We start from the raw sequence: 26,267 nt of genomic DNA, 5'->3' as shown, positions 1-26,267 counted from the left end.
CAATAAATTAAATTAAACTAAAAAGTTAAGATAAAATATATCGCATATCACATAGTAGTATTTAATCGAAATGAGAAAATATTACTTTAGATCATTTTAGTTTTTATTGTGTAATTATCTTTTACCATTCTTATGTTACTTGCAATCTTATTCATTAGCTCAGTATCATTTATCATTTATACTTGCTGTTTTGTAAACCGCGAAATGGGTTGGATTTAAATTTTAAAAAGTACGCAGCCATCGTCACATGTCAATGGTTTCTGTTTTGAACCTCTCAAGCCTGGTATTGTAAACTTGTGGCAACTGTCAGATGTCTGGCGCCGCCAAATCCGACGAATTGTAGAAATTTGTAAACAATCGCTGTTTCCGTTTAAATACTTCGGTTTTTGATCAAAACTGATGGAATCACTTCGTCGTTTAGAAATTTATAATCCATGTTGTGCGTGCCCGGTGTATTCTCACCCATTAGTGTAGGCTTGAGTTGAAACTTTTGGCATTTGCGTTGCCGACTGCCCGGTTCATTAGTGTTGCTTACATTCCTTTCCGTCGATGGTGGATTCACTTTTCCGGTAGTTTGACGACGGGTTTATGTGGTTCTTCCCAGCACAATTCGCAGTGTTCGACTAAGATGCTCTCGGAACGCCGATAAGCGTTATTCATACGACGAACCATTTTGGCAGGTAATTTCCTTATCAACGCACATGACGCAATGACCGGTGATTGCACCAGACGACTCAGCTTGTCCGCACTGTCCACCTGCGGAGAGAGGTAAGCATTGTTTTATTAATATCTAATGCCCATTAATGACCCCATAGTTAAAGACATTAACGGAACCTACCCGGATGATGTAAATGTCGTGCTCGAAACAGAAAGCTTCCAGTAGCACCTCCTGCAAGTGTCCACCGCTTTCATCATTCTCCGAAGGTGCCAAGAAGCAAAACGAAAACTTATTCGGTTCCGTGGCCAAACTGCGAATCGCACTAGATAGTCCCACTACAAGGCGTTTTTCCTCGAGGGCACTGAGCAACATTTTCCTTGCACTCGACCCCACGCCGACGGTGTGGAATCCGGTGGCCATATTCCTCTCGTGTGATGTATCTAGAACCATACTTTGCCCCGGGGGTCGATCGCCAGACGTTGCTCGTTAATTTAGGTTTTACACTTTCACCTCTTTTTCACAGTTCGCAAACGGAGGCGTTGGGCAAGGTTGTGAAATAATGACCCACTTGATATTGGTCCTCACTTGGTCCGCGGCAACCTCAATCGTTCGAAGGTGTTCCCAAACACTCTGTTGAAAGATAACGATGAAGCTTTCTTTAAACAAATTCTCCGGTTGATGCACTCCCAGATAGATCAGATACTCGATACTGTTCCGACGGTTCGTCCGACAATGATTCAGCACCTCTTTCGAGAAGCGTCTTTTATGGAGTATGGAAGCGCGCGTTCGCGGTTTTCTCTCACATACACATCCAATGCGGTTCCGCCGATTACCGTATTTGTTTGTACCGCCCGGCCAATTCTATGAATGAACATCTCGGTTGCGGGGGTCGCGTTTGCGCAATCCAGAGCACCAAGTAACCCCATTATCAGCTGACAAGAGGCAGACGCCAAACGATGGGAATAAACCTGTACGAACATGAATCATTTTGAAAACAGATACCGCCCCCTTTTGCTGCCTCTTCGCTTAGGAATCCATGGCGGGAGGTATGGCCCCATGCGAAGGGACCTAAAAAAGGGGAGAGGGCGCATTTTTTCGGGGGCTCGTGATTTGCAAAATGATGCAACAATTGTGCGGATTTTCGGTACCTACCAACAGCAGTTTTAACGAACTATCATACTCGACCAGTTAGAATACCAATTTGAGATCATTTAAAAGATGCAAAAATGTGTAAAATATTCTACTAAACTGAAACCATCGGATTGCCAAGGGGGCTTTATAATTTCCAATGCTGTGGTAAAATTTATAATTTACTAGGTATAACGGCCCGGTTACACGGGCCCATGTTGATGAAAGGGGAATTTGCATTAGAATCTACTAAAGTTGTGGTAAAGCCTCAGTCCAGTTAAAAGATTGAACCTGTATCAAACTGAGAGAGGCAAAATCCAAATCCCGGTATGAGAAAGATAATCTGCAGGCCATTACATATTTAAAAACCGTGTCTAATTTTGTTTGAAAAAAAATGTATGTACAGTATTTTCAAGGAAAAATATGCTCAACTTTAAAATCACGTGAGAATGATGATTTTCTGAATCCCGTTGTTAACAAAATGGTACTTACCAAACCATAGGTACTTAATGGTTGTCCCACTGTCCCATAACAAACCAAATCAATTTAAAAATATATTTGCTTCAAAGTGTCTACTCAATACCTTCATTCTTTCGTTCGTTCGTGTGAAGTTCTAGGCCACTGTGAACGCCTGTTCAATTGATCGCGATTAAAAATTCCACTTCTGTCATATGTACTTGTTTTTAAGTATTTTTCTACTTTTTTGTGACATTTCGAACTTGTTTAAACCTTTCGAAGAATTGTTCGTGCATTACCAGTATTAGAAAAGATACAGCAAAGTGATTCAATTGAGCTTGCCCGTGCATGTTGAACACGGATTTGATTCACATTTTTTGGAACCATGTTGAAAGATTCATCCGGTATTTCCTTTATATATCTGATCAATCGAACGCATAATGCCCGGAAACGGCGTCATTATTCTTTTCATTTTACAAAATTTAGAAACATTTTGAAAAACCAGTTTTCCATTTCTCCAATCGAGCACGTTTCCCCAGGTCAACTGTGGTTGCTATAGCGATCCTTTCATTTTCCCCAAGCAAACTGATTGCTATGGCGATCAATGCAATGCAATGGGATGAGCGTTTAGAGAATTTCCATACAAAGATGTGGTTTTGCATCGATTTTAGTGCGTCACTTTATCCAAGTAGGAGCAGCGTTAGGATTTGCAGCGTGACGTTAAGGATTTTTTATAATAAGACTAGGTAAAACGGCCCGGTTACACGGCCCCGTTACAGGACCCAGTTACAGGACTCGGCTACAGTGCCCGTTTACAGGGCCCGGTAACACGGCCCGTTTACAGGGCCCAGTAACACGGCCCGTTTACAGGGCCCGGTAACACGGCCCGTTTACAGGGCCCGGTAAACGGCGCTAATATGGCCCGCTTACAGGGCCCGGTAACACAGCCCGTTTACATGGCCCGGTTACAGGGCCCGGTAACACGGCCCGTTTACATGGCCCGGGTACAGGGCCCGGTAACACGGCCCGTTTACAGGGCCCGGTACACGGCGGTAACATGGTCCGTTTACAGGGGCTAGTAACACGGCCTGTTTATAGGGCCCGTTGACAGGTCCCGGTTACAGGGCCGGTAACACGGCCAATTTACAGGGTCCGTTTACAGGGCAAGGTTACATTGCCCATTTACAGGACTCGTTTACAGGACCCGTTTACGTGGCCCGGTGACACGACCCGTTAACAGGACCCGCTTACACGGCCCGGTAACACGGCCCGTTTGCAGGGCCCGGTAAAAGGCCCGTTTACTGGGCTTAACCTTATGGATGTAGTTTTATTGTTGATTTTATTCTGTGTTGGTTATTTTCATCACGTTGCAGCACCACCTTTCCCAAGAGTAACTGCAATTTTCGAAAAAATTCGAAAATTTCGAAAAAAAAGTCTATTACAAACTTTGAATGAAACTGTGTAGCAGATTTCCGCTTTGCTTTGTTTTATTTTCCGGCAAAGTAATCATCGATAATCAATGTAACCATCGATTACCAAAAATCAGAGCGCATGGAAAATTTCCCCTTCCATCCTGCATCCTAGGTATCCTTAGCAACACAGTATAGCGTTATAGGGGAGGCTAACGCGTTAGCAGAGTGCATCTCACTTTCGCCCTCCCTACGCTCGCTTTCCATGCTATTGCTATCTAATAACAACGTCACCTCTAACTGTAATTTAAGAGGGCGATATTTTATCGGTGTTAATTGGCAGCGATAAGAAACAGACTGTAGACTGTAGCCTCTATCGAGGACACAAATGCCATTATCGTTCATATCGGTTAGCCATCTTTGGCATATTCGGCCTCGGCATTCCTTCCACGGCTGTCCGTAAAAGGGCTTTCGCGCGGGATCCCCAAAAAAGGAAGTAAATGTTATCGCGTCTCACGGGAAAACGATAAAGGGTAGGCATGACAATAAGGAGTGAAGAGAATTTTCGAATGTCATTTGCCCAATTCTGAATGGGTTGGCAATTCCTCTTATCAGCCAGCAGCAGAAGAGAAGGGATTTTTCGTTCGATGAAAATTGATTAAACAAACATAAATGCTTTGCTTTGTCACGTTTCGCTTTATTGAATTCCATTATGGTTATAATTGCTTTATACGTTTCACTTTAGCTAACTCTACACTGATGGAGGTGGAGGTGTTGACACTTGTTCCATAGATTTTGTAGTATCCATCAATAATAATTCCATTCCACTATCGAGATGTCTACAACGACATCGATGGTCGTTTCACTGCATAAAGTCACACTTCACAGAGCACATATTTCTATGTTCATAACTTGGGTCCAGAGTTTGTGCTCTTCAATACACCGATCGAAACAACTACGGAACACGCCACGCCACGCCACATGTGTTCCACATTATTCGTCACTTCCGAGCCATCGTTATTCCGATCTGAAACAACATCTCCCACATGTTCGCCAAACTAAACCCCGAAACATATTTCTTGTCCTTCAGGGGGGTAATGTTTGCTCGGTGGGAGTGGGGGGGAGAAGAGGTGCTGATTGAGGAGGCCACTTTCATTGGATCTCCAGAGCACTCTTTTTTTTTTGTAATATTTTCCACACTTTTCATCACTTTCCATGTTTGGGTCGCGATGATCGGTTCGGTCCGGTTCAGGCGGGATGTTACTTTTCCGGCAATTTGACGATCGGCTTGACCGGATTGTCCCAGTGCTCTTCGCAGTAGTCGACCAGGCGATCCTCGGCTGCAGTGGCAATATCCTTCCAGCCCTTCTGCACCAAGGCACACGATTCGACCCGGTGGGCACCGAGCATACGGCTTAATTTTTCCGCACTATCAACCTGCAGATAGAAAAGACCAAACAAACAAATTGTTAAATTCAAATGCTCTCCAATTCACTATTTTCATTGCATCACACTGTCGGTGGATCCCCTTTCGGGTTCTTCTTTACGTTCGAAATAGAACGCAACGAAGCGTGGGTAATTCCATCCGAAGGCTGCAAACAGCCATGACCTCTTTCGCGAGCGAAACTTACCTTGATTATGTAAATGTCGTGCTCGAAGCAGAACGCCTCCAGCAACACCTGATGCATGTGGTTGCCCGGAGCGCTACCATCGGTACCGGATGTGGCCAGGAAGCAGAAAAGAAAATCCTCCGGCGTCTTCGAGAGCGCGTTTATTGACTCGGAAAGTCCAACGATTGCACGCGCCTCGTAGTTTGCGGAGACCAACGTACGACGGACGGTTATTCCAATCTGCTCCGTCGGGATCTCGTCATCGTGGGTGGATGGTGGCGCATCCAGGAACATGCCCGCCAACTTGGCGTCGATGCTGTCCTCGCCGATGCTGCTGCTTGAGCTGGCTTTGCGGAGCTGGGTCGCTATCACCATTGTGTTAATCCTTGTTGTTTTCTTTATCGCAGATGCACACTCCGTGGCCGTTATTGCGCAACGTATTGAAAGCTGCCAAAGTTTCTAGACTGTTCACACTGAGAGAGGAGGATCGTTCCAGCCCGAAATCGCGGTATAAAGTTTGCTGTACGCTTTCTGAACGCTCAATACATGACGCAAAGTGTGTCGCGCAGGCTTTTATAGACGAGCACCCCGATCGCGCTCGCAAAACAACCCGACGGTGCCCGAGAATCACGCGAATCGCACCGAGGGGTGGCCGAACCCCCGAGCGAGCCAACGGCCGACCCCGCCGTAGACGGCCGTGAAGATGATAGTGGCGCGGTCTGTCCGCGAGAGCATTGCGTTGCGTGGATGTTTGCGTATTCTCCGCGGTTCGCCAGTTGAAAAATACCGGTTTCGCTTGGCTGCTCCGGTTTGTAGTTGTCGCGACGTACAGATCGACGGGGTGGGGTGGTGTAGCAGGGTGGGAACAGGCTGGGGGGTTGATATCTGGGAAAATCCAGTCGGTCCACACGAACGGGGCGTGTGTGTGAACGGATCTCGGGGAGTTTCTATTAGCGTTCGCAGAATCGTGCCGCAAGTAGAAAACCCACATCGGATGGAAACAAGATGAGCGTACTTCATTTAGGGAGAAGCGTTATGGGGAAATTTAGCGCATAAACTAGCGATGGATCCCAAAGAATGAAGAACGGCCTTCCGGGATGGGATTTCTCGGGGACCCCTTTCACGAAAGTATCAAGCTTGAGCTGTTCCTGAAAGTGCAGTCAAGCCCCACGTGGCCCCGAAATCCGGATCTAAACCCGCACGACAAGGTAGGCTTTGTTTGGATTGGCGTTTGCTCAAAGAGAATGTAAAGATTGGTCTGCTTCGAACCAACCTGTTCGACACGTCACCTGACGTCAATTTTGGCCACTTCAGAGCGGCCTTTGAACGCACCATCCTCCCAGAGAGACATTCCGACGATGCCGTCGGTCCAAAGTTCAGGTGATTTTGGTGGTAAAATTAATTTGGGTATGAATGGCGCGAGAGAAAGAGCGAGATTCCTAGTGGCGTTCGGAGGCGCAAGTCATCGTGGTCGCTATTGGAGCTCAAGACATGAATTCTCATGTTTTGTATCCGGCTTACAGCATCACCCCACAGCATGAATGAAATCGGTCAACATTAAACGGAACCGTTTGCCATGTTCTCTTTGCAGATCGTCTGCTATGCTGTTCCTTCGAATGAGTCATGTAATACTTTTCGAAATATAACGCCCACTGAACAGTGGCATTCCCATTTCGGGTGCATTAAAAAATCCAGCACAGATGGGCTTTTTTTTGGTACTTTTTAAACCAACATCGTTTTCTAATACGTGTATGCATATTTTGTTGTTTGTACGAAATTTCTTGGATGGATGGAATTTCCGGGGCCTGTAGTAAACATGAGATAAGGAACCGTATTCTCTTTAGTATTTTGCTTCTTGCGCTCCCACCGTCTGGCGCGTTCGTTAGAATCGACCGAGTTGTTGTTCTTGTTTACTTGTTTACTGTGGTGTTGATAATATTTTCCAACCCGACAGTCTGACGCGAATAGAATGAAATTTTCAATCTCTGTTTCGTATTGTTCCTTCCTCTAGCAAACTCTAGCATCAACGTGCCACGCGTGTGTTATTAATCTTTCCTTTGCGCTGAAACGAGAGGAGGATTCGAAGCAAAAAATGTCGTACGCGCGTCACGAGACGATCCGCGCTACCGCCGGCCTTGTCGCCGTCGGCCGGATTTGGTTGGCGCGTACTTTCCATCCCGCTGCAACTTACCAGGTCAGCAGGGGTTTCAACGCCACAACTGCAACACCCTTGCCGGGTGCACAGAATTGTGAGGATGGAGCTAACAAAACGGGTCGATGGAAAAGTTCCCTCGAGGCAGCTAATAAACGGTAAGTAGTGAACCCTGCTTTACTAGTTGCATAGAGCTAACATGATCATTAAAAGGCTTTAGCAATAATTTAGCTCCCATGAGAAGGCAAATTCGATCTGTCGTGTGATCAATTAGCATGTGGCGCGGGGGTCGTAATGCAAAAACACAGAAGAAACTTCCAGCATCTAAATGTAAGATAGCGCAAAGGAAATTTTTTATAATGTCATGGACTGGAGGCTCGTCGCCATCGCGTCGGTTATCAGTTGCCCAGACAAGTTTATTCCGTCTGAGCGTATGAGTAGTGTTATGGTTGATTAATCTAGGCGCGAGCGATCGAGCTGACCATGGTGAACCCAATGAAAATCAATTGGGCCTCCGGTCAGCTACCGGCAACTGTTCCACATGCGTCAGCTCGTTTTATGTTACCGACTGCGACGAACCCAAAAAGAACCAAGTAACGATATGTTATTTTTAGCACATTAAAATGTTTTGATACGCGATCGTGTTCGGTCGCAACTACGCGTTGCTATGTTTTGTTCCCATTAATACGTCACCAAACCGCGGGGGGGAACTGAAGAAGCTCGCAGTTTTTGAAGCGATGTTGGTTTGGATTGGTCAAGGTCCGAAGGAAACCGGAGGGTGGAATGATTTCGCGACCGAACAACCCGTAGGCAAAGAACCGTTACCATGCAGCCCATTTAGCACTTTCGTTTGTGGAACACGAACAATTTACGTTTTGGCGGGAACCATTTTGCGAACTGCAAACTTCCTTTTTACAAAAAATAAGTCAAACAGAGTTTGCTGATCAGTATTTTCATTAAGCATCATGTTTTTATTATGACTTTTACGCTTCAAAAGGTAACGTAGTTTCATTAGCCTTTCGTCTTAGAATGTATCGTATTTCGATAAAAAAAAAGACAATCATAACCCATAGTTTGAGGTGACAATGTGGTAATGGAATGTTCACGCGATTGCTCTTCCCTTTCTTTCACTTTCCTCGAGCAATGTTTCAAGGTGAAAGTTGAGACGTAACCATCGTCAACGTTACCGTTATGCTTTATAACGGTTTTGTTGGTAAAACTACTAACAAAAGGGTGCTGTATTAAACCTAACGGATGTGATCGACTTCACATGCACCTTTGGAGCCTCAAATACAATCATATCATCATGTTGCAAAAGATCAACTACCCTAGATTTGACCGCTGGTTTGACCGACGGCTACGTGACCACGATAGCGTTTCTGGCACAGGATAAGGCGACAGGTTATGCGAATCTTGCTGACTACCGTTTCGGCGAGGTTTAATGTTTCATGCGTGAAGCATTGAGGCCCGTTGGTTGGAGCATATTGCCAAATTGGAAATATCTTCGGAGAACGTGATCGCTGAAGCGTGTTCACTTGGCCTCGGTTGAGGACAACGACCAGTGCAGGATGACCCTCTGAGGAAGGTGACAAGGGAACTACTCATTCCATAAGGTGGTAATTTGATGAGACACAACTACCTTGTACATAGCGAGTACTGTGATTCAAAACTGCAATACTATCGAAATGAAAGTTTGATTACATTATGAAACCTACCAATTTCGTCCCGGTTTCATACTCTTGTTTGCTTACATGTCCGCTATCTTTATCGTTGCAAAATTTTGTTATCTAGTCCCCAAAGCCTCCCGCCGGATTTCGATGCAACAACCATGGTCGGAAAGATTTTATCAAACACGGTCCTATCGCGGCAGCACCTGACTCCGGAAATTGCGCTGCACCTCATAACTCCCCAGTGCGACATCTATCATCGTCCGGTTGGCGCCGGCGAAACCGATACCAATGCCTTCCCCTTTCCTATGGATCCTTTTTGGGGATTTTACTGGCCTGGAGGTCAGGCGCTTACGAGGTTAGCTAATAGACGGCGGGAAAACACATAATTATATTCGAATGGAATGTAAACTAGCGTCGCGTTACAGGTTTATTCTTGACACAGAATCTCTTTTCCGAGGGAAGTCGGTGTTGGATGTTGGCTGTGGGTGTGGAGCCTCTAGTATCGCTGCAAAAATGGTAGGAGCTTGCTCGGTCACTGCAAACGACATCGATCAAGGTAGGTCATTTGTTGACTCAATATAATATTTGTTTTATAATATGTTTCACCTGTTTTGCAGTCGCTTTACAGGCCACACTGCTAAACGCAAAAGTGAATGGTATAGTGGACAATGCAGATGAACTGGACGTACGAAGTGATAATCTTATCGGCAATGGCGCCTCGGCGACACGTTATGATATTGTGTTAATAGGAGACCTGTTTTATGATACGGAGATAGCAGCGGTTCTACATCCATGGATACAACGTTTGGCACGTGCTGGCAAAAAGGTGATAATGTTCATGAATGGGTAATAGTTGCACAGAGGACTAATTTGCTTTGTTTTAACAGATTTATATTGGCGATCCTGGAAGGCACGGAATTACTGACACCGGCGTACTGAACAACATGATTTTGCATGCTCGGTATGAGCTCCCGGACAATGTGTGTCTTGAAAATAATGGATTTTCTCATGCTAATGTGTGGCAGTACCAGTTATCTACGGAAGAAAAAGATTAGAGGTGGGTGGTAGACATTTTTAACGCCCTTGTTATCCCCATTTTATGGTGCTATTTTAAAAACATGTGTTTTACACATAAATTTAACATTGGCACATTTAACATTGATTAGCCATTTAAATTATGTTGCTATTCCTAGTATCTCACTATTTTTCAAATCAGCTGACTTTGCCGCAGCCACTTTGCGCTCAAAGTACGCAGCCATAGATAAACTGCTCATCTGTCATATTTGTGAGTCACAAACTAGTCATTGCGAGCTTCAATCCCATGGATTCGAATCTTTCGAATCCGTCTAGGGATCGAATCTTCGAATCTTCCGAATCCCGATTCTGCCAACACTAGACACACAGCTACTTTCAGAAGCGATTTCATCATCCTTTTTGCTGCGCTTGGTTTCTACTTTATTGTGCGCTACCACCGGATAGGAAAATCGTAATAACACGTGCCAATATCAATCGTTTCTCGTGAAGAAAGTGTCCCTCCGGTAGTGCGTCGCAAAGTGCAACAACAATGGTGGTAGAAACCGCGTGGAAGCGCCAGCAATCGATACTCGTCTGATCGTCGTCGTCATCGACCTTGAAAAGTGTATGTGCAAGAAACTCCTTAGCCGTTCTTGAAGAAAACAGACCAACAGCTCAACATAGCCACGGGAGTGATTACTGTAATAGCACCTTCGCAGTTCGAAGCAATAGCAAAATGTGCAATATGTTAACTCTGGTGCAGAAAAGCGAGCAAGTGGAAACTACTACTTACGAAATCCGCACGTCGCACGGGTTTACGTCATATCTGACGGCGCTTATCAGTCGCTAGATGGGACCACGGTGAAGCAGTCGTAGCGGTATATTTGTGGCAGTTCCGGGTCGTCGCTGCACGGCAACGAACGAACGAACAAATTTACGCGCACTAGCTTCCCTCCCCGAAACCGAAGAAAAACGCAGGAGAGTCCGCGGAGTGTACGAAGCAATAGGCAGCGAACGGCATCACATTCACCTCCTCCAATAGTGAAACTCCGGAGCGGACGTATGGAAGGAACCAGTAATTGTTGCAAACATCGCGCCGGGAAAGATATTGTTGCTCGGTTGCTATCCGCGTTGTACATAATGTATATATTCTGTATTGCTTTCAACCACCCTTTCTGTCCTACGCCTGTCGTGTCGTAAGTCTAAAGAAGTAAACACGCCTCGTTTAGTTACTTGTTTCCCGCAACGAGAAGTCTGCAGGAAAGTCACACCTTCCGGATCAGGAGATCTGGAACCAGCAGGACACAGCAGTAGAGCACGATTTCACAAAGTGTTCAAATCGTGTCTGACTACTTACGGAACATCCGTCTAAAGGTAGCAATAATATTAATTACTGATAGCGTGGGAACGCTGCTGAAAAGAAGACAACCGAGAGCATTATCGGTTCGAGAAGACACATACTTGTACCAACCACTCGTCAGCAGTTGCCATGGCATCCTCACTGAAGAACCACAAAACGGCCGCCGTTGCTGCAGCAGCCACAGCTGGTGCCGCCGGTACCGGAAAAGGAAACTTTGGATGGTTGGCACACGTGAAGTACGAACATCTGATGGCCGGCGTATCTGGAGGTGTTACTTCCACTTTGCTGCTGCACCCGCTCGATCTTATTAAGATTCGGTTCGCGGTCAACGATGGTCGTACAGCATCGGTTCCACAGTACCGGGGACTCACCAGCGCTTTCCTGACAATTTTCCGCCAGGAAGGCTTTCGAGGATTGTACAAAGGAGTCACGCCGAACATGTGGGGCTCTGGCAGCGCCTGGGGATTCTATTTTATGTTGTAAGTGTTAAGATTTATTCTCAACAAATTCCAATCTGTCTGATAACATTTTTACTTTTAGCTACAATACGATTAAAACTTATATTCAGGATGGAAATACGGCCCAACCACTAGGACCGACTTTGCATATGCTGGCCGCAGCCGAAGCTGGCGTTCTGACGCTTGCCATGACGAACCCGATCTGGGTGGTAAAGACAAGGCTGTGTCTGCAATGCAATGAACGTGTCACGGCCGGAACTGGCACCGGTTACGCCGGTATGGTAGATGGCCTGACGAAGATCTACCGCACGGAAGGAATCCGTGGGCTTTATCGGGTAAGAATGAAAATTGCGGAAATTGCGAAGGAGAATGTAAAACAATGCTCTTGTTATGGCAGGGTTTCGTCCCGGGAATGTTTGGTGTGTCGCACGGAGCGCTGCAGTTCATGACATACGAAGAAATGAAGAACAAGTACAACCAGCACCGCAAGCGACCGATCGACTCTAAACTGGTAACATACCTCCCTGTCACATATCGCAATGGACGGGAGTTCCATGGTCCATTTCATGCTGCTAACCCCTGTTTGCTTTCCCTTTCTTTTTATGGCTGACCTCCTGATCGTATGGGAAATCGTACAAACTACCGTAGACAACCTCCGAGTATCTAACGTTTGCAGCCATTTCGAAGCTGATTGCGGCCGCCGGTACCTACCCGTACCAGGTTATTCGGGCTCGCCTGCAGGATCAAAACCATAGCTACAAAGGCACCTGGGACTGCGTTAAGCTAACTTGGAGGTACGAACGGGTGTCGGGGTTCTATAAAGGTCTCTGGCCGTATCTAGTGCACGTAACGCCCAACATTTGCCTGGTGATGTTGATCTATGAGAAATTTACGAACCACTAAGAGGCATAGCCGGCCATCTTTTCTCCATCCATATGCTGCCCCGACACCACGATGTTTGGTCAGAAAGAAATTTCCAACTCCATTCCTGCCCAAGACAGGGCTTTTCTCATCCCTTCTGCCTGTCCTTGTTTCCAAAACCACCCGGCTGTATATTGTTAAGTGAAGTGAGTGAGACATTCAGAATTCCACCGTCATTGGATAAAAGTGCGTATTTGTGCAAAAAAGCACGTCATTTATAAGTATCTCCTGTGTCTGCTCTTGTGTAGTCTTCTCGATGTAAACAAGCGAAAGCAGCGCAGCTCAGTTCATCAGTAATTATTATTATGTTATAGCCATTACGATTGTTGTTGCGAATTATGCTATTATTGCAAAAAGTAGTTGATGTTTAAAGATCCTCGTAAAGTCTCTGAAATATTGAATGCCTGACCAAACTATATTGAATATACTGCAGAGCTCCCCTGCAAGGTTTAATTCTTAAGCATATGTTCTTTGCAATGCATGTACATCTGTCGACCTGCTAAGTATTTGCTCGTGCTCCTCATTATCTTATGCGCAGTACTGGCGAAGCTAATTTCGGTAAGCACTCTTCGCCAAGTGTTAATGGACAAAGGTGCGATTTTGATTGTCATTCCTAGTTATCTTATCTGTTTCTATTCTTCGTTTCTGCATCTTCGAGATAGAGTTATGGAGCAGTGCTCTTGAAGTAAAAAAAAAGCCATTTTCAACAGATGAGGCGCTCAACATTCATAGTAATGATAAATTGATTTTAAAGCAGAACCGAGTAAAAGGCAAGATTTGTTTTCTTACATGTGAAACAAAATCAATTGAATGTATCTCATTTGAGTAAATATGTAATGGATGAAATCCACGAGCCCCGTATGAAAACACCGTTAAATCAACTACACAACTGAATGGCAATGTGGAAAATGCAGCAAATGCCGTTAGCCACGTTAAAAAGGACAATTAAAAACAACCAATGTGAACATAAACATAACTGGGGAATAAAAACAACAGCAGATTAAGAGATTAACCGGAGACGCAGAATCTCCAATCTTCCTTGAACGTATTTTGCCCCCGCTGCAGGCCTCCCTCCGATCATGACATGCGCTCGGCTGCTGGAGGCATGAATTTCCTACCCAGGGGTCAGTTATCAGTAGTTTGTCGGGTTGGTCCCAATCGTTGGAGATTTCGTTGCCAAGTGTCTCGAAATGGAGCGAGTAACAGAAAAAAAATGTAACAACATAAAAAAATCTTGCATGGTCGAAGCTGTACGTGATGTTCAAATTACGCAGCTAAAAGATTTAATCAAAAAAACACAATAATAGCACCTCTTTCTCGCAAGACCACATGCTCTTACTTAAAACTAAGGTACCAGACAAAATGCGTTAAAAGCACTAATCAATTTGCAGCAATCGAAACAAAATTAAAGGTATAGTTTTTGAGGCGTAATGCATATAAAAAGCTAAAAGATATAATTACAAAACATCAAGGAAAATCAGGCATACAAATGAAAGGGAAAATATCTTTCGTTAATAAGAACGAAGGCATAACTTCTTTAGACTTACTTTACGCCCTAAGATTTATTTAAGATCAATACTCTATCTTTGTTCTACTTCCTCCCTTCCGCGTGTCTCTTTTTCATTATATTTTATATTCTCTCCTCATACTTATTGTGAACGAGTTTAATGATTTCAAATCGAGTAGAAGAAAAAAAGGTAAAAACCAAACTCTTAAAACAAATAAAACTATAAAAAACGGTATAAAATGCTTACGAGCAAAAAAAAAATCAACGTATGACCAAAAAAACAGAAAAATCTATGAAAAGTAATGTTTTCTTTCTTTCTGATCTTTTTCTCCATCTCAGATATGAGTCGTGGCGTGGATTCTATAAAGGTCTCGGTCCGAACCTGACCCGGGTCGTCCCTGCGACGATGGTTACGTTCTTAACGTACGAAAAAGTATCACAGTATCTGTTGGATAGAAGTAAAGCTAAGAGCAAGCATTAACAATGCACTCTCTCCTGCACTGGCAAAACGGATACAGAGTCTTAGTCTAAGCTCACAGTTTGCCCCCCCCTTAAACCATGCCGTAAATTATCCGGCTGGTCCCTTACTGGTCCCTTACTGGTCTTATAACATAACCAAATAATAGCTTTACGGAACACGAACAATAATCACAGCATAATTGTTATAGTATAAGCTTATAGTTCCTTTAATCAAATATTGATTTCCGTAGCAACGTAGAGCATATAATTCGCTTCTCTAGATGTTTATCAAAAACAAAATTGATTGTTTCTTACTGATAGAGAGATTAATTTCTCTTTATCATCATGTTGAAGGACTTCGTGAGTACATTCACCGATCATCGAAAAAGCCGTTAAAGAACATTTTTGTTAGGAGAATTTTCATTGGACATTCCTAGAATTGATTCAATTCATGGTTCGTCCAAGTACAGTTTAACAATTTCCAGTTTAATATCCTAAGAAACCAATTGCGTGGGTGAGCTACGAACGACTATGGATGACTCATCAGCAACTTCTCGCACAATAGCAAAAGCCGTTGGAAAAATAGATTCTTGTTTAAGAAAACGTAGCTCATGGACCGATTATGTTCTCCTCCCGCGCGTCCTAAAGCCGAAGTGATATCACAATAAGTTCCTGGAAGTTTGTACAAGTAATCCCCAGCAGCAAGTGCCGTAAAGCCAATGCTTTTTGGAACGTTCAGGTGAGATTTACAACAAATTAAATTCCATCAATATACATAACGATCACGTGGTCAATATGCCTGTCAATTGATTCATTGAGTTCTATTGCTTACATTCGGATCCTTTATCATGCGGTGTGACACCACGATATTTTCAAAATCAGCGAATGCGCACTAGCCACGGTTGTGTCATCAGTTGCGAATGCATACATGACACCTGATGGAAAAAAGATTTGTGATAAAATTACAAATCTTTCAGTATGACATTTTTTTTATAAAACATACAATGTCTGCTAGTTGAGGCAAGATAATTGAAGAACAAATCAGACTTGTGCATTTTTAATTATCAAGTGTTGTGTTTTTCGTTCCGCACTGTAGTAGGACATGCCATCGCTACCGCATCGTTCAGACTGGAGGTGAAATCAAAACATGGTATACCCCCCATGGGGGAGCAGTCGTCAAGCCGTGGAATGGAACGCAACGGGGGAATAACGACGGTGAACCGATTGCAGCACTTCAACATTACAACCGATCGATGGGGGATATTTGAGAAGGGATTCTACGCTAGTTAGCAGCCGTATCGGTGTGAATGACAACCCCAAAACTAGTCCGATTTTCGTCCATCCAGTTACTACCTCTCTGCTGGCAGAGAATTCATTGGTACTCGGATTCCGTGTAGGTTGCAACTCACGACGTGGACATTTGGTGCGCAAAGTTCGCGAAAAGCAGACACGTCCACGTCGAAATGGTAGCACCGGATGGATTGCATTACGCCAATGGAAATAAGGTAAGTGTTAAGTACTACTATCCGTGTAATTAGTCGCCCAAGGTGAACAAGTGTAAAAAAAACCCCCATAGCTGTGTATTGGCAAGTACCGGCAAAACGTCTAGCGGATCCTCGTGAGACGTGAGAAACGGAAAACCATGAGCTACGCTGCATGGTGAGTGTTACTATGGTTACGGCAATAACGTTACCGAATCCATCTATAGGATTTCAAATGTGGTGGAACAAAATAACCTGGCCTTTTGCAGTATGTTTGAAAAAAAAAAGGCTTAAAGACGAACGCAGGGAGAACATTCTTCCCTGAAGTCAAGGTACACCAGCAAAGGCAACAAGGAGAAACATAGATAAGATAATGTCGGCCACAGCTCGGAGCGAGCCCTTTGCGTCAACGGCAACGCGAACGGTAGTTTATTATCAGCTGAACTGTTACTTTCACTTTCACCAGGAAAGTTTGCTATTCTCTTGCCCTGTTCTCTTCTTTCCAATGCTTTTATTTTTAGGTCGGTAGATTTAGTCAAGGTTTATTTCCACGCTGGTGGGTGCTGGTGGGTGATCCTGAAACGACATACGTTGTATTTTTGTAAGAATGGCCAAGCATTTTCTGTGGTGGAGCGGAGGGGTAAAAGATGTACAGGATGAGTTGGTAATGTTTTCGAGACTGTTCTTGATCCTTGGTTTGTGAGACGATGACTCAAAGCTGGTCACGAATACCATCACCGGCGACATGCGCCATCGTTCCAAAAAACATCTTAATCTCTTATCAATCGCTGGCCAGACGCGAAGCAGTGTGTGCGCAGCGTTGTACACCGGAACGGACGCGGGCACTTGTAATGCCCGTAATAGAAACAGCACCACACAGCGTGGATGATAGTGTGTCCGCTGTGTGCAACCGAATGTGAACTCCGGGCACGTTGTTGATTCGTTACTCATTTCGCTAGTGTTCGTTTACAGTGTGGTGTCGTGGCTGCCCGGTGTTTGGTTTTTAATATACACGGGGTGCATTGCGAACACAATTTGCTGAACGTTTGGTCGAGAACACAAATCTTGTAATTTCCTATCAATAAACGGTGCCCGCGTAGTGTTAACACCTCATTCCGGAATCGTCAACGGGCTGAAGGACGCCGCCTCACATACCTGATCAAAGGTCTTGGAAGCCCATCAACTTTTACTTCAGTCCCAGCATTTGGAGGAGCACAAGTAGCCGAATTTACTGGTGTGTAAGTGGTGTGCGTTAAAAACAACGCCAACTTCGCAGGTGAACCTGTCGAAAGGTGATACGCTGGTTCGCTATGTAATGTTCACATCTAAGTATCCTTTGGGTCGTTAATCTTGATTTTCGTGATGAGAATTTGTTTGAAATCGTGCAAGCCGTTGCAACGAGGATCGAAATGAACATTTTGTCCATGCACAAAGGATGCTGGACCATTGGCGCCGACATCGCGTAAATATACGAGCCAAGAAGAAACGCTTATCTATGAAAACAAACATAGGCAAAGGCGTACACAGAACCCTTTGATAGCGTATGCATGCACTCGGCACGAATGCAAAGCCGCTCCAGCCAAACAGCATCTTAGTGACTCAAATGGCGTGACTCTGAGCTTTTTCTAGAGGATTACTAACCTCCGTCTCGGTCCGTCGGTACGGGCGGGTGAGCCCTTTTTCGCCATCGGCGGTTAGTTGTTAGCGATGGTTACGACCGTCATCACGGCGGTGGCTGCTGCAAGACGCCATACAAACTGCTCGGAAGATAGTGGCGAAGACGAAGGTACTCGTCCGAAGGTATCCGGAGGTCGTGGTTCATCCTTCCGACGGTTACGTCGACGATCGTCTCGTTTGCGAATGCTCCTTCCATCACTCGGTGGTGGAGCTAACGGTACCGCGCCAAAACCAACCAATACGCCGACGGTGGAAAAGGTATACTTTAAGCTACATCCTTTCGTTTCGTGTGTTTATGTGGCGAAAGTAGATAATATCTTAGTGAAGTGTTTCAAGCGGATCCTCGTTAGTAAAAACCGTATCTAATTGTGATTTGATTCTGTGATAATTTTTTGTGTGAAAAGTGACATTTATCACCCTTATGTGAAAAGTAATTATTTGAATCCGGGATGAACCATACAGTTATATATAAATTGAATTGTTTATGGTAACTATTCATAATTCTATTCAAGTAGAGCGAGTGCTGTATACTCTATCACCGGTTGTTGTTAGCTGTGTTGTTTGACTCACCCTTCGGTTGTCCAAACAAACATGGGCAAGATAAAAATATAACGAACACGAACGTCCGTTGTCTCGAGCATTTTGTCGTGATTTCACGCTTAGTCCACGGACAGCAAACTGTGTGGCACAATCAGAGTGACTTATTATAATGTTTATTCTAGCATTGGCTCAATGGACGCTCCCAAGAACATCCGCAGAAGAGCAGTCACGTGTCGTGGCCCCATGGATAGAAATACCTTTTAGGCATATTATTATTGCCAAGAACCTATTGTATCGCTAATCTAGGTGAAAAACGCCCTGCGTAAAATGCATCCAGGCATATTGAATATGAAACCGTAGCCCCATTGCATATGAATCCAAAAAATTGTCGTGTTCAACGGCCCCAGCGGATTATTCGAAAGCGAGGAGCGTTTTCGAAACATTGTACATTTTTTACCAATGGAATTAACGATTTTGCGTAATCAATATTCGGTTCTCATCACGTTTTTTGTTTACTGCAAGTCCTTATCTCAGTTGCCGGAAACTAAACGAATGAATCCAAGGTTCCAAAACCTTGAGTTAACGGAGACCAATTAAAACCGATTGAATTAATCTTGCTGAACAATCTTGGAGGACGAAAATAAAAAAGTTGGCCTCAGACAATTTTTTAACGTCATTTAATTTTCCTCTTTTTCACCCACTCTTTTCTCGCTTTGGCAAGATGCTGATTCGAAACTAATCACACTGAAAGACTCGTCGATCGGAAAAAAGGTGGAAAATAAAACAACTTCCCAACATCCCAATGACCGCTTGAAGGATGAGGTTAGAGCCGAAAGATTAAGATGATGTTAATGACGCGGCCGAGAGTGTATCATAGGAGGTCTTATTTATTTGCTTTGGTGACAAAAAACGACAACTTTTGCGCTATGCCTGATAAGCTATGATGGACCTTTCTGATCTCGTTGCATGCCAATGATGCTTGGTTGTTGTCCGAGTTCCTTTTGATGAAATGTTGTCGAGAGATGTCGAGAATACATCAAGCTGACGGAGACATCATTGGCTTCTTCTTAATCCAAGGCACACTTTCCCGATTAATCTAGAAGTAATGTACCGGTGGGCTTCCTATTAGTAGGAAACGCTTTTCCAATGTTGTTAGGAAACGCTTTTCCAACGTTAATGAAGGTATCATTACTCGGAATAGGGAAGTCCTGCCAGAGCCAGGAAGCTAGACAAAACAGAGCGCACCATCGAGGGCTATTTCGTTTCCTCGTATCACCGATAGCCTCATTATTTGGTGGGTTATTGGAACAACAACATACCCACACGACGCCGCAAAGCAGACGAAGTTCAGCCCTTCTGAGGCTTCTCTTGCTAAGGGCCGCGCAAATGGGATACTCCGGTCAAGAAACGGCTTACAACTTCACAGGAAAAGCCGTTCACGGCCGACAAACGATTTTCACTGTGCCGTGAGGTGTAAGATAGAGAGCGAAAACGAGAGCGCTGAAGTTATGGCCTAGTCTGGGTGGATTCCTACAAATACATTCCCAACACCGTGGGGGCGACTTCCACTGCCTTGCATGTTTCTCCACCTTGCGGTAAGAAAACCTGCTTCAATTGACTTTAGATATAATTACCGTCGGGATATAGAATTACAGTCACATTTTTGTTTATAATGCGCCGTTTGTGTACTGGAGCGTGCAAAGGCGACGATGCAATTGCCATCCAAAGACATATTCCGCAAAGTAGTCTGGGAAAGACTCAAACAAGGAAGAATGTTATTCCTGATTGACACAAAAAATGTCTGCTCTATGTTTAAATATACTTTTTACTGCATCCAAGTATGTTTTACTAATCGCTGAAAGCAGGTCTTGTGCAATTCTAGAAGTGTCCATCGTGACTCAAATTATACATAATGTCAATGCATCATCAGTTCGATCATTTGAGAAGATTGCTCTTCGCCACGGTTGAAAGGAAGGTCAGATTCATTGCTCATGTTGCCTACCATGGCCGACCGTTCCATCAACCGAATCCTCCCTCCATCCACAAGCTTCACCAATCCGGCGAGCCCTATCTATCCCAATCATCCCGAGCTCCAAGGGAAGGTTTCATCAACAGTTCGGAATTTTGCCGGAAAGCTTTAGCTATCAGATTTTTTGTCAACACACCGTTGCAAGGTCCTTTTTTTGTGCTCGGCTTGGCTCCCGTTCGAGCTCAGTGAGCTCAGCGGGGTCCGGACAAAACATGGCAACATTCCTTAGATCGGGGCCGACTGATAGGGCAGGACGACGGCGTAGCCACCGACCGAATCCCCGACAATCGTACGGGCCAATAGTGAACGCCTCCTCCTGATAATGCCAAGCAGCCGATTAAGATGAGCCCGAGCGTCCACCACCACCACCGCCACCGCCGCCGCCGACCGACATCAGCTAGCGGTGGCGATGTCGTAACGTTCCAGAATATGGGCAAGAAGTCCGCATCGGTGGATTTGCAGCACCGCGAGGAGGGAACACGGTCCGTGTTGGCGATCCGGTCGAGTTAGTCTTGTCGTGCGATCGGGCGGAAGCTGAAGCTAAGAAGAGAGCAGCTAATAAGAGTACCCTCACCGTGGTCGAGAACCGCAAAACAGCAAAAGGGCCTGCAACATCGCTCGAAAATCGCGCGGAACCAAGTTAGGTTGAGGCTGGCCGTCTACGCGGTGGGGTGTCAGGCACGAACGAGGAAGGAGCGTATCCAAGGTGGTGGTGACGCGAAACCCGATACTCCTGCTGACTCCCGGAAGGGCGGCGCAAAAAGTGACGACGCGTACTGGCACGGAACGGAAGGAAAACAACAGTTCTAAGCGGGGGGCGGCAACCTGTTCTCCGAAGCCGAAGCGGAACGGAACGACAAAACGCGTATCAACTGTGCAGCACCTGTCGTTCGCGCATCTTTCGCTTTCGTTAGTGTAGGATTTTGGTTTTAGACGACCGCTTGGTGGTGGAGCGCTGGTCGCGATAAGTTCGCTTCTCCGTAAGCTCTAATCGAATTACAGCTCGACCGCTCGAGATCGCCCTGTGAGCGAGTGTGTTGCCATCGTTAGTCGTCGTACAGGACTTCGTGAGTCCTTTTCGGGGCGTTCCGTAGTGCTCGGGAACGATGGAAAAATCTCGCGCAGCTCAACTAGGACGCGGCGAGTCCGAGGACAGCCCGGTGGAGTTTGTTGTGGTCGACTCGGACGTGTCGGTATCGGACGCGGGTCTCGCCAGCCCGGAGAAGAAGCCGAAAAAGAAGCGTGGGCTGTCGTTCAAGAAACTCCGCAGCAATGCGCAAAAGCTGATCCCGCGCCGCGGTAAGAAGGATGCATCGTCCTCGCAGGCCAGCTCCGAGACTACCTCGACGATGGGGGATTCGGGCGTGGTCGTGGATGAGATTTCAGCCAGCCCTTCACCTCCACCAACGCCAGTCGCATCGCCAACGCCTACCACGGAGTCGTTTGACATGACCCTTAAGTCGACCGAAAGTCTTCCGGCGATCAAGGAGGATCCGATCCGTGAAGCGGCCCTGACGGCGGGCACACGCTCGGACGAAGACGCGCTTGGAGAGGGCAAGGACAAGCAGCAACGCCAGAAGAAGGCACGTAAACCGAGCCGAGCGGCCAGTTTTATGAAGAAGCTGGCCGGTCGCTCGAAGTCGTCCAAGGTCGCCCCGAATCCGGCGGCCACTGCGGCTGGTGACGGGGATGAGGTTTCCTCCGGCACGCTCGAAACACCGCTCAGCATAAAACGACAAACACCCGAAGGGGCCATGCTGAGTGCTTCCGAGACGGAACTGTACCCGGGTGAGGGAGGCGGCGTGGACGGCACGTCGGTTGACCCTCCGTCACCGGTGATGGTACGCCAGCTAGAGTCCGAACCGAGGCCGCTGAGGGCCAAACGAACCGACCTGAAAATCACGCTCACACGGAATACCCAGGAGACGACGTTCGATGTGGACGAGGACGAGGGCAGTGAGAACGACTTCAGCAATGGTAAGGCTTCTTCCGGTTTTTAGTTACAGACTTCGGTGGTTGTCGATTGGTTGCTACAAACACCACTGAAACACAGGCACCACCAACCAACTGATGATGTCGATGATAATTCCCACCCCGTAGGTCGCGTTCCTCGTCGTCGTGTTGGTGGTGGTGACGCTGAGACGAGCTTCCAGGAGCTGTTGCCCGACCCGATGCCGATCGGCTCCTCAAAACCAATTAGTGTCGTTCGTTCGGCGCAACTGGCAACATCGACGACGACAACGACGATCGGCGCCGCACTGTTGTCGCCGAGGGAAGGAATCGAACCGAATCGGCCACAGTCGATCGGAGACGACGTTCGCACACAGCAGCAGCCACTGTCCACCGTCGATGCGCGCCTGTCCAGTCTGCTGAGCGGGGACTACATCGCGGAGATTAACAAGTTTTCCATCGAGAACATTTCGAACGGTGGAACAGCAGGAGCCTTATCGGCACCGCAGCCACCGCAGCCAACGCCCCGCGGATCGCTGTCGATTCGGGAAAAGTTCTTCCAGCCGCCGGCACCCCTGACCCTCCCTGATTCGCCACCATCATCGCCATCATCGCCACCGTCGTCGGTTGCGGTCGACGAGGCAATAGACAGTTTTATGAGGAAGGCGAAGGGAGCGAACGCGGCACGGTCGAAAGCGGGCAACAAGAGTCCGACAGTGGTGACACCGCCGCCCCCCGTCACCGAAGGTGAGGATCCCCCCGGAACGCTTCCGAAGGCAGCTTCGACGGTCCGCACGCAGGAAGCGGCCAAGCCGTACCAGCTCGGCAATAGCCTCAAGAATCCGAACAATTCTGGCTTTAAATCGATCGAGCCACAGCCACAACCGAAAGTGGAAGTGAACGTCAGTGAGGAACCAGAACCACGGCCGAACACGGACAAGGAGGAGGCAGCGAAACAGAGCAAGAACGACCAAGAGGAAAATCCAGTGACGACGACGGAACCGGAATCGGCGACGATTGTGTTCGATATCGGAACCCAGGTACGCCCCGACAGGACCTCCACTATTCTTAAGCCCGGTACGAGCTCAACCACGCTCGCCGTTCCTTCAATTTCGGGCACGTACGCTTCACTCGGAAGCGGCACGCGATCGCTAGACGAGCTCGCCGGTGGTGGTGGTGGTGGTGGTGGAACCGGTAGTGCGTCTTTCGACGACGATAACAGTCAGGCCAACAACACGACCAGCGAGGGCTCGCTGCGACGCATAGCGTACGTCGAACAGACGACGTTCTACACGCCGGAAGAGGAAGAGCTGCTCACCGGCAAACCTCTCCGGTCGTCCTCGTCGCTGCTATCGAGCGCGCTCCTCGAGTCCGGCGACTACTCGGAACTCGAGTCGGAGGACTATCTCGAGGGCAGCAAAATGTCCCCGCACGGTGACCTGCTACTCGAGAGGTCAGGGGCCGTCGACCCATCGGTAAGTCGTTGGCCCCATGCGTGTGTTTAGGAGTGTGCGTGTGTGTATGTGTGTCTGTGTAATCGATCCCCACAAAATGAGTATCACCATTCGGCGGGGAGGCACATTCAGATCGATGGAAACTGGTCCGACACCAAAAGATCAGCGAAGTCGGTCGTAACACCAACAGTTTAGGCACATGGAAACGAAACCGAAGAAGAAGAACAAAGCAAAGGTGCTTTAATGCGTGAAAATGAGCAGTGGGAAAAATCACATACCTGTCGTGTTCGTGTGAATATCCTAAGGCTTCTTATAACTGGTTCAGTTTTGAAAGCCCTCGCAAAGGTGCAAAGTGAATGGAAGCATCTTGTGGTTTCGGTTTGAGAAACCTATCAATCTTTAGGTCGTTTGAATTAGGCCAACTGAATTGTTCCTACAGGGATCTAAGCACTCTCCTGCATGGCTTCATCGCCATCGCAACAAACCGACGGTCTCACTCCATTATTCTTACACAGTCTTGCCATCAACGTTGGCGATGAAATTGCTGTGCAAATGTCATAAAGTGCATTCTGGGCAGCGCAGGTATCAACGTGATAGTATAAATGTTGCACAGCACGGCTCGTAAATTACCGTTATCAAAATCTTGCTATCAGAAGAAGCTGTGTGTGACATTAAACCCCCCCCCCCACCATCATACTTTTAGCAACATTGTCCACCAGACATTCGTCGCTGTTCGCCACTGCCAAAAGTGCAATGCGACTGGAAGATTTTATTTATTTATTCACAGTAGATATGCCATAAGGTGGGTGGTGGGTACGACGAAGTGGGGTTTTAGTGGATAACCCAACATTTTCGAAGCGGGGACTTTTTTCTCTGAACCTGCTCTGACTGTCCGAAAATATTCCGGCAATTTTCTTCTTGTACTCCGACAGGCAAACATGGCAACGGGACAGACCGAGAAGCGTGAACATCTTTACAAAATCCTCGTCATCGGAGAGCTTGGTACCGGCAAGACGTCATTCATCAAACGCTATGTGCATCAGTTCTTTAGCCAAAACTATCGTGCCACGATCGGGGTAGACTTTGCGCTGAAAGTGCTCAACTGGGATCAGAACACGATCATTCGGCTGCAGCTGTGGGACATAGCTGGTAGGACAACGCACCGTTGGTATATGGTTTACGTTATTATAATCTATGCTTATTTCTTTTTTAGGTCAGGAACGATTCGGTAACATGACTCGGGTGTACTATAAGGAAGCGGTCGGTGCGTTTATCGTGTTCGACGTAACGCGCAGTGCCACATTCGATGCCGTGATCAAGTGGAAACAGGATCTAGACTCAAAAGTGCAACTTCCTGATGGGAAACCGATTCCGTGCATCCTCTTAGCGAACAAGGTGATCGTAACTTCCTGCCAGCGTAGCCTCGTTTGCTAGTAACATTGTTTAAAATGGAAATCATCGTTTCCTTTTGCATTTCAGAGCGATCAACAAAAACAAGGAATCGTGACAACGCCCGCCAAACTGGACGAGTACGTGAAGGAACACGGTTTTGCCGGCTGGTTCGAAACCTCCGCTAAAGAGAACGTCAACATCGAAGAAGCTGCCAAAGCGTTAGTTAATAAGGTAAAGTGGAAGGATAAAGGAGAAACGTAGACATAATGTGAGCCCAAAACCTCTAATACACCCATTCCGTTTCCGGCAATCCACAGATCCTGATGAATGACAAACTGTTAAACACCGGTGAGGTCATCGATTCGGAGCGGTTCGCGCTGGCCGGAGGAAAGGCGGATATGACCCAGAAGAAATCCTGCGCCTGCTGACCACTCTCCCGTTCGCGCAGCACAATCCAATGCACCATCCGGCTCGCCCTCGTACATGTGTATATGCGTTTCTGTTTCATGTGTTTCTGTGTGCGTGTTTGTGTACGTTAGTTTGACCTGTGTGGATGAGTCATCGCTTGCGATGGCTTACGTTTCTTTGTTTTACTTTTAATTGTTTTACTATTTTTATACCACCCCCTCTTTCCCTCAGATCGGTACTCTGTTTTTGTTTTTCTGTTTCTCTTTTAATCACAAGTAACATAACATTATGCGAACTATAATTATATCACAATAAGTTTAACTAACTAAAGTTGTACTCTCCCAATCGCTATCGTTTCTGTTATTACTATTAATATACTGTTTTAACAATGAACTCTTTCAATTGTAACAAATTTACCCTAACGCTCTTTGTTTGGTTTTTTTTTTACTTTGTGGTTGGGATGATTCGAACATAGAAAAGGACATTACCAAGCTACGTATAGTTTACTACTTAAAACACTTAAGCGCTACCGGT

At 46.3% G+C, this 26,267-nt stretch overlaps 4 protein-coding genes across 11 annotated transcripts; 2 read left to right on the top strand and 2 right to left on the bottom strand.

Moving 5' to 3' along the window:
* Positions 1 to 556: 556 nt before the first annotated feature.
* Positions 557 to 1,215, bottom strand: LOC131266262 (uncharacterized). The gene is made up of 2 exons (XM_058268700.1): positions 839 to 1,215; positions 557 to 756 (listed from the first exon to the last, which is right to left on the bottom strand). The coding sequence occupies exons 1-2, from the start codon at positions 1,106 to 1,108 to the stop codon at positions 559 to 561; spliced, it is 468 nt and encodes a 155-aa protein (XP_058124683.1). The 5' UTR covers positions 1,109 to 1,215; the 3' UTR covers positions 557 to 558.
* LOC131266260 (mitochondrial folate transporter/carrier) lies at positions 557 to 15,409 on the top strand. 2 transcript variants are annotated; one of them, XM_058268698.1, is made up of 7 exons: positions 557 to 680; positions 7,273 to 7,571; positions 9,205 to 9,438; positions 9,509 to 9,639; positions 9,701 to 9,909; positions 9,971 to 10,140; positions 14,683 to 14,821. In XM_058268698.1, the coding sequence occupies exons 2-6, from the start codon at positions 7,354 to 7,356 to the stop codon at positions 10,136 to 10,138; spliced, it is 960 nt and encodes a 319-aa protein (XP_058124681.1). In that variant the 5' UTR covers positions 557 to 680; positions 7,273 to 7,353; the 3' UTR covers positions 10,139 to 10,140; positions 14,683 to 14,821. The 2 variants fall into 2 exon arrangements, with proteins under 2 accessions (XP_058124681.1, XP_058124680.1); XM_058268697.1 differs by lacking the exons at positions 557 to 680; positions 7,273 to 7,571; positions 9,205 to 9,438; ... (1 more) ...; positions 9,701 to 9,909; positions 9,971 to 10,140 and adding exons at positions 10,505 to 11,936; positions 11,998 to 12,250; positions 12,313 to 12,426; positions 12,564 to 12,709 and having other exon boundaries at positions 14,683 to 15,409.
* LOC131266261 (growth arrest and DNA damage-inducible protein GADD45 gamma-like) lies at positions 4,423 to 5,636 on the bottom strand. Its single transcript, XM_058268699.1, has 2 exons — positions 5,283 to 5,636; positions 4,423 to 5,088 (listed from the first exon to the last, which is right to left on the bottom strand). The coding sequence occupies exons 1-2, from the start codon at positions 5,634 to 5,636 to the stop codon at positions 4,912 to 4,914; spliced, it is 531 nt and encodes a 176-aa protein (XP_058124682.1). The 3' UTR covers positions 4,423 to 4,911.
* On the top strand, positions 10,118 to 26,012 carry LOC131266259 (ras-related protein Rab-32). Of its 7 annotated transcripts, none has more exons than XM_058268691.1 (6): positions 15,413 to 15,541; positions 15,899 to 16,307; positions 24,866 to 25,082; positions 25,147 to 25,328; positions 25,413 to 25,556; positions 25,643 to 26,012. In XM_058268691.1, exons 2-6 carry the CDS (start codon positions 16,266 to 16,268, stop codon positions 25,751 to 25,753), a joined length of 696 nt encoding a protein of 231 aa, XP_058124674.1. In that variant the 5' UTR covers positions 15,413 to 15,541; positions 15,899 to 16,265; the 3' UTR covers positions 25,754 to 26,012. The 7 variants fall into 7 exon arrangements, with proteins under 7 accessions (XP_058124679.1, XP_058124674.1, XP_058124676.1 ...); XM_058268689.1 differs by lacking the exons at positions 15,413 to 15,541; positions 15,899 to 16,307 and adding exons at positions 21,636 to 22,528; positions 22,730 to 23,954; XM_058268696.1 differs by lacking the exons at positions 15,413 to 15,541; positions 15,899 to 16,307 and adding an exon at positions 10,118 to 10,140.
* Positions 26,013 to 26,267: the final 255 nt, after the last annotated feature.

This window comes from Anopheles coustani, chromosome 2, assembly GCF_943734705.1.
Source record: "Anopheles coustani chromosome 2, idAnoCousDA_361_x.2, whole genome shotgun sequence".
Taxonomy (NCBI): Eukaryota; Metazoa; Arthropoda; class Insecta; order Diptera; family Culicidae; genus Anopheles; species Anopheles coustani.
This window is presented reverse-complemented; position numbering and strand designations above follow the sequence as displayed.

Excerpts from the sequence above, each read along its gene's own strand:
- LOC131266262 (XM_058268700.1), bottom strand. The coding sequence starts at position 1,108 with ATGGTTCTAGATACATCACACGAGAGGAATATGGCCACCGGATTCCAC. Across the intron at positions 757-838 it reads ACGACATTTACATCATCCGG|GTGGACAGTGCGGACAAGCT; the intron begins GTAGGTTCCGTT and ends CTCTCTCCGCAG.
- LOC131266261 (XM_058268699.1), bottom strand. The coding sequence starts at position 5,636 with ATGGTGATAGCGACCCAGCTCCGCAAAGCCAGCTCAAGCAGCAGCATC. Across the intron at positions 5,089-5,282 it reads ACGACATTTACATAATCAAG|GTTGATAGTGCGGAAAAATT; the intron begins GTAAGTTTCGCT and ends TTCTATCTGCAG.
- LOC131266260 (XM_058268697.1), top strand. The coding sequence starts at position 11,587 with ATGGCATCCTCACTGAAGAACCACAAAACGGCCGCCGTTGCTGCAGCA. Across the intron at positions 12,251-12,312 it reads GAATCCGTGGGCTTTATCGG|GGTTTCGTCCCGGGAATGTT; the intron begins GTAAGAATGAAA and ends TTGTTATGGCAG. Across the intron at positions 12,710-14,682 it reads TGCGTTAAGCTAACTTGGAG|ATATGAGTCGTGGCGTGGAT; the intron begins GTACGAACGGGT and ends TCTCCATCTCAG.
- LOC131266259 (XM_058268689.1), top strand. The coding sequence starts at position 21,636 with ATGGAAAAATCTCGCGCAGCTCAACTAGGACGCGGCGAGTCCGAGGAC. Across the intron at positions 22,529-22,729 it reads AAGGCTTCTTCCGGTTTTTA|TGTCGTTCGTTCGGCGCAAC; the intron begins GTTACAGACTTC and ends AAAACCAATTAG. Across the intron at positions 25,557-25,642 it reads CCAAAGCGTTAGTTAATAAG|ATCCTGATGAATGACAAACT; the intron begins GTAAAGTGGAAG and ends GGCAATCCACAG.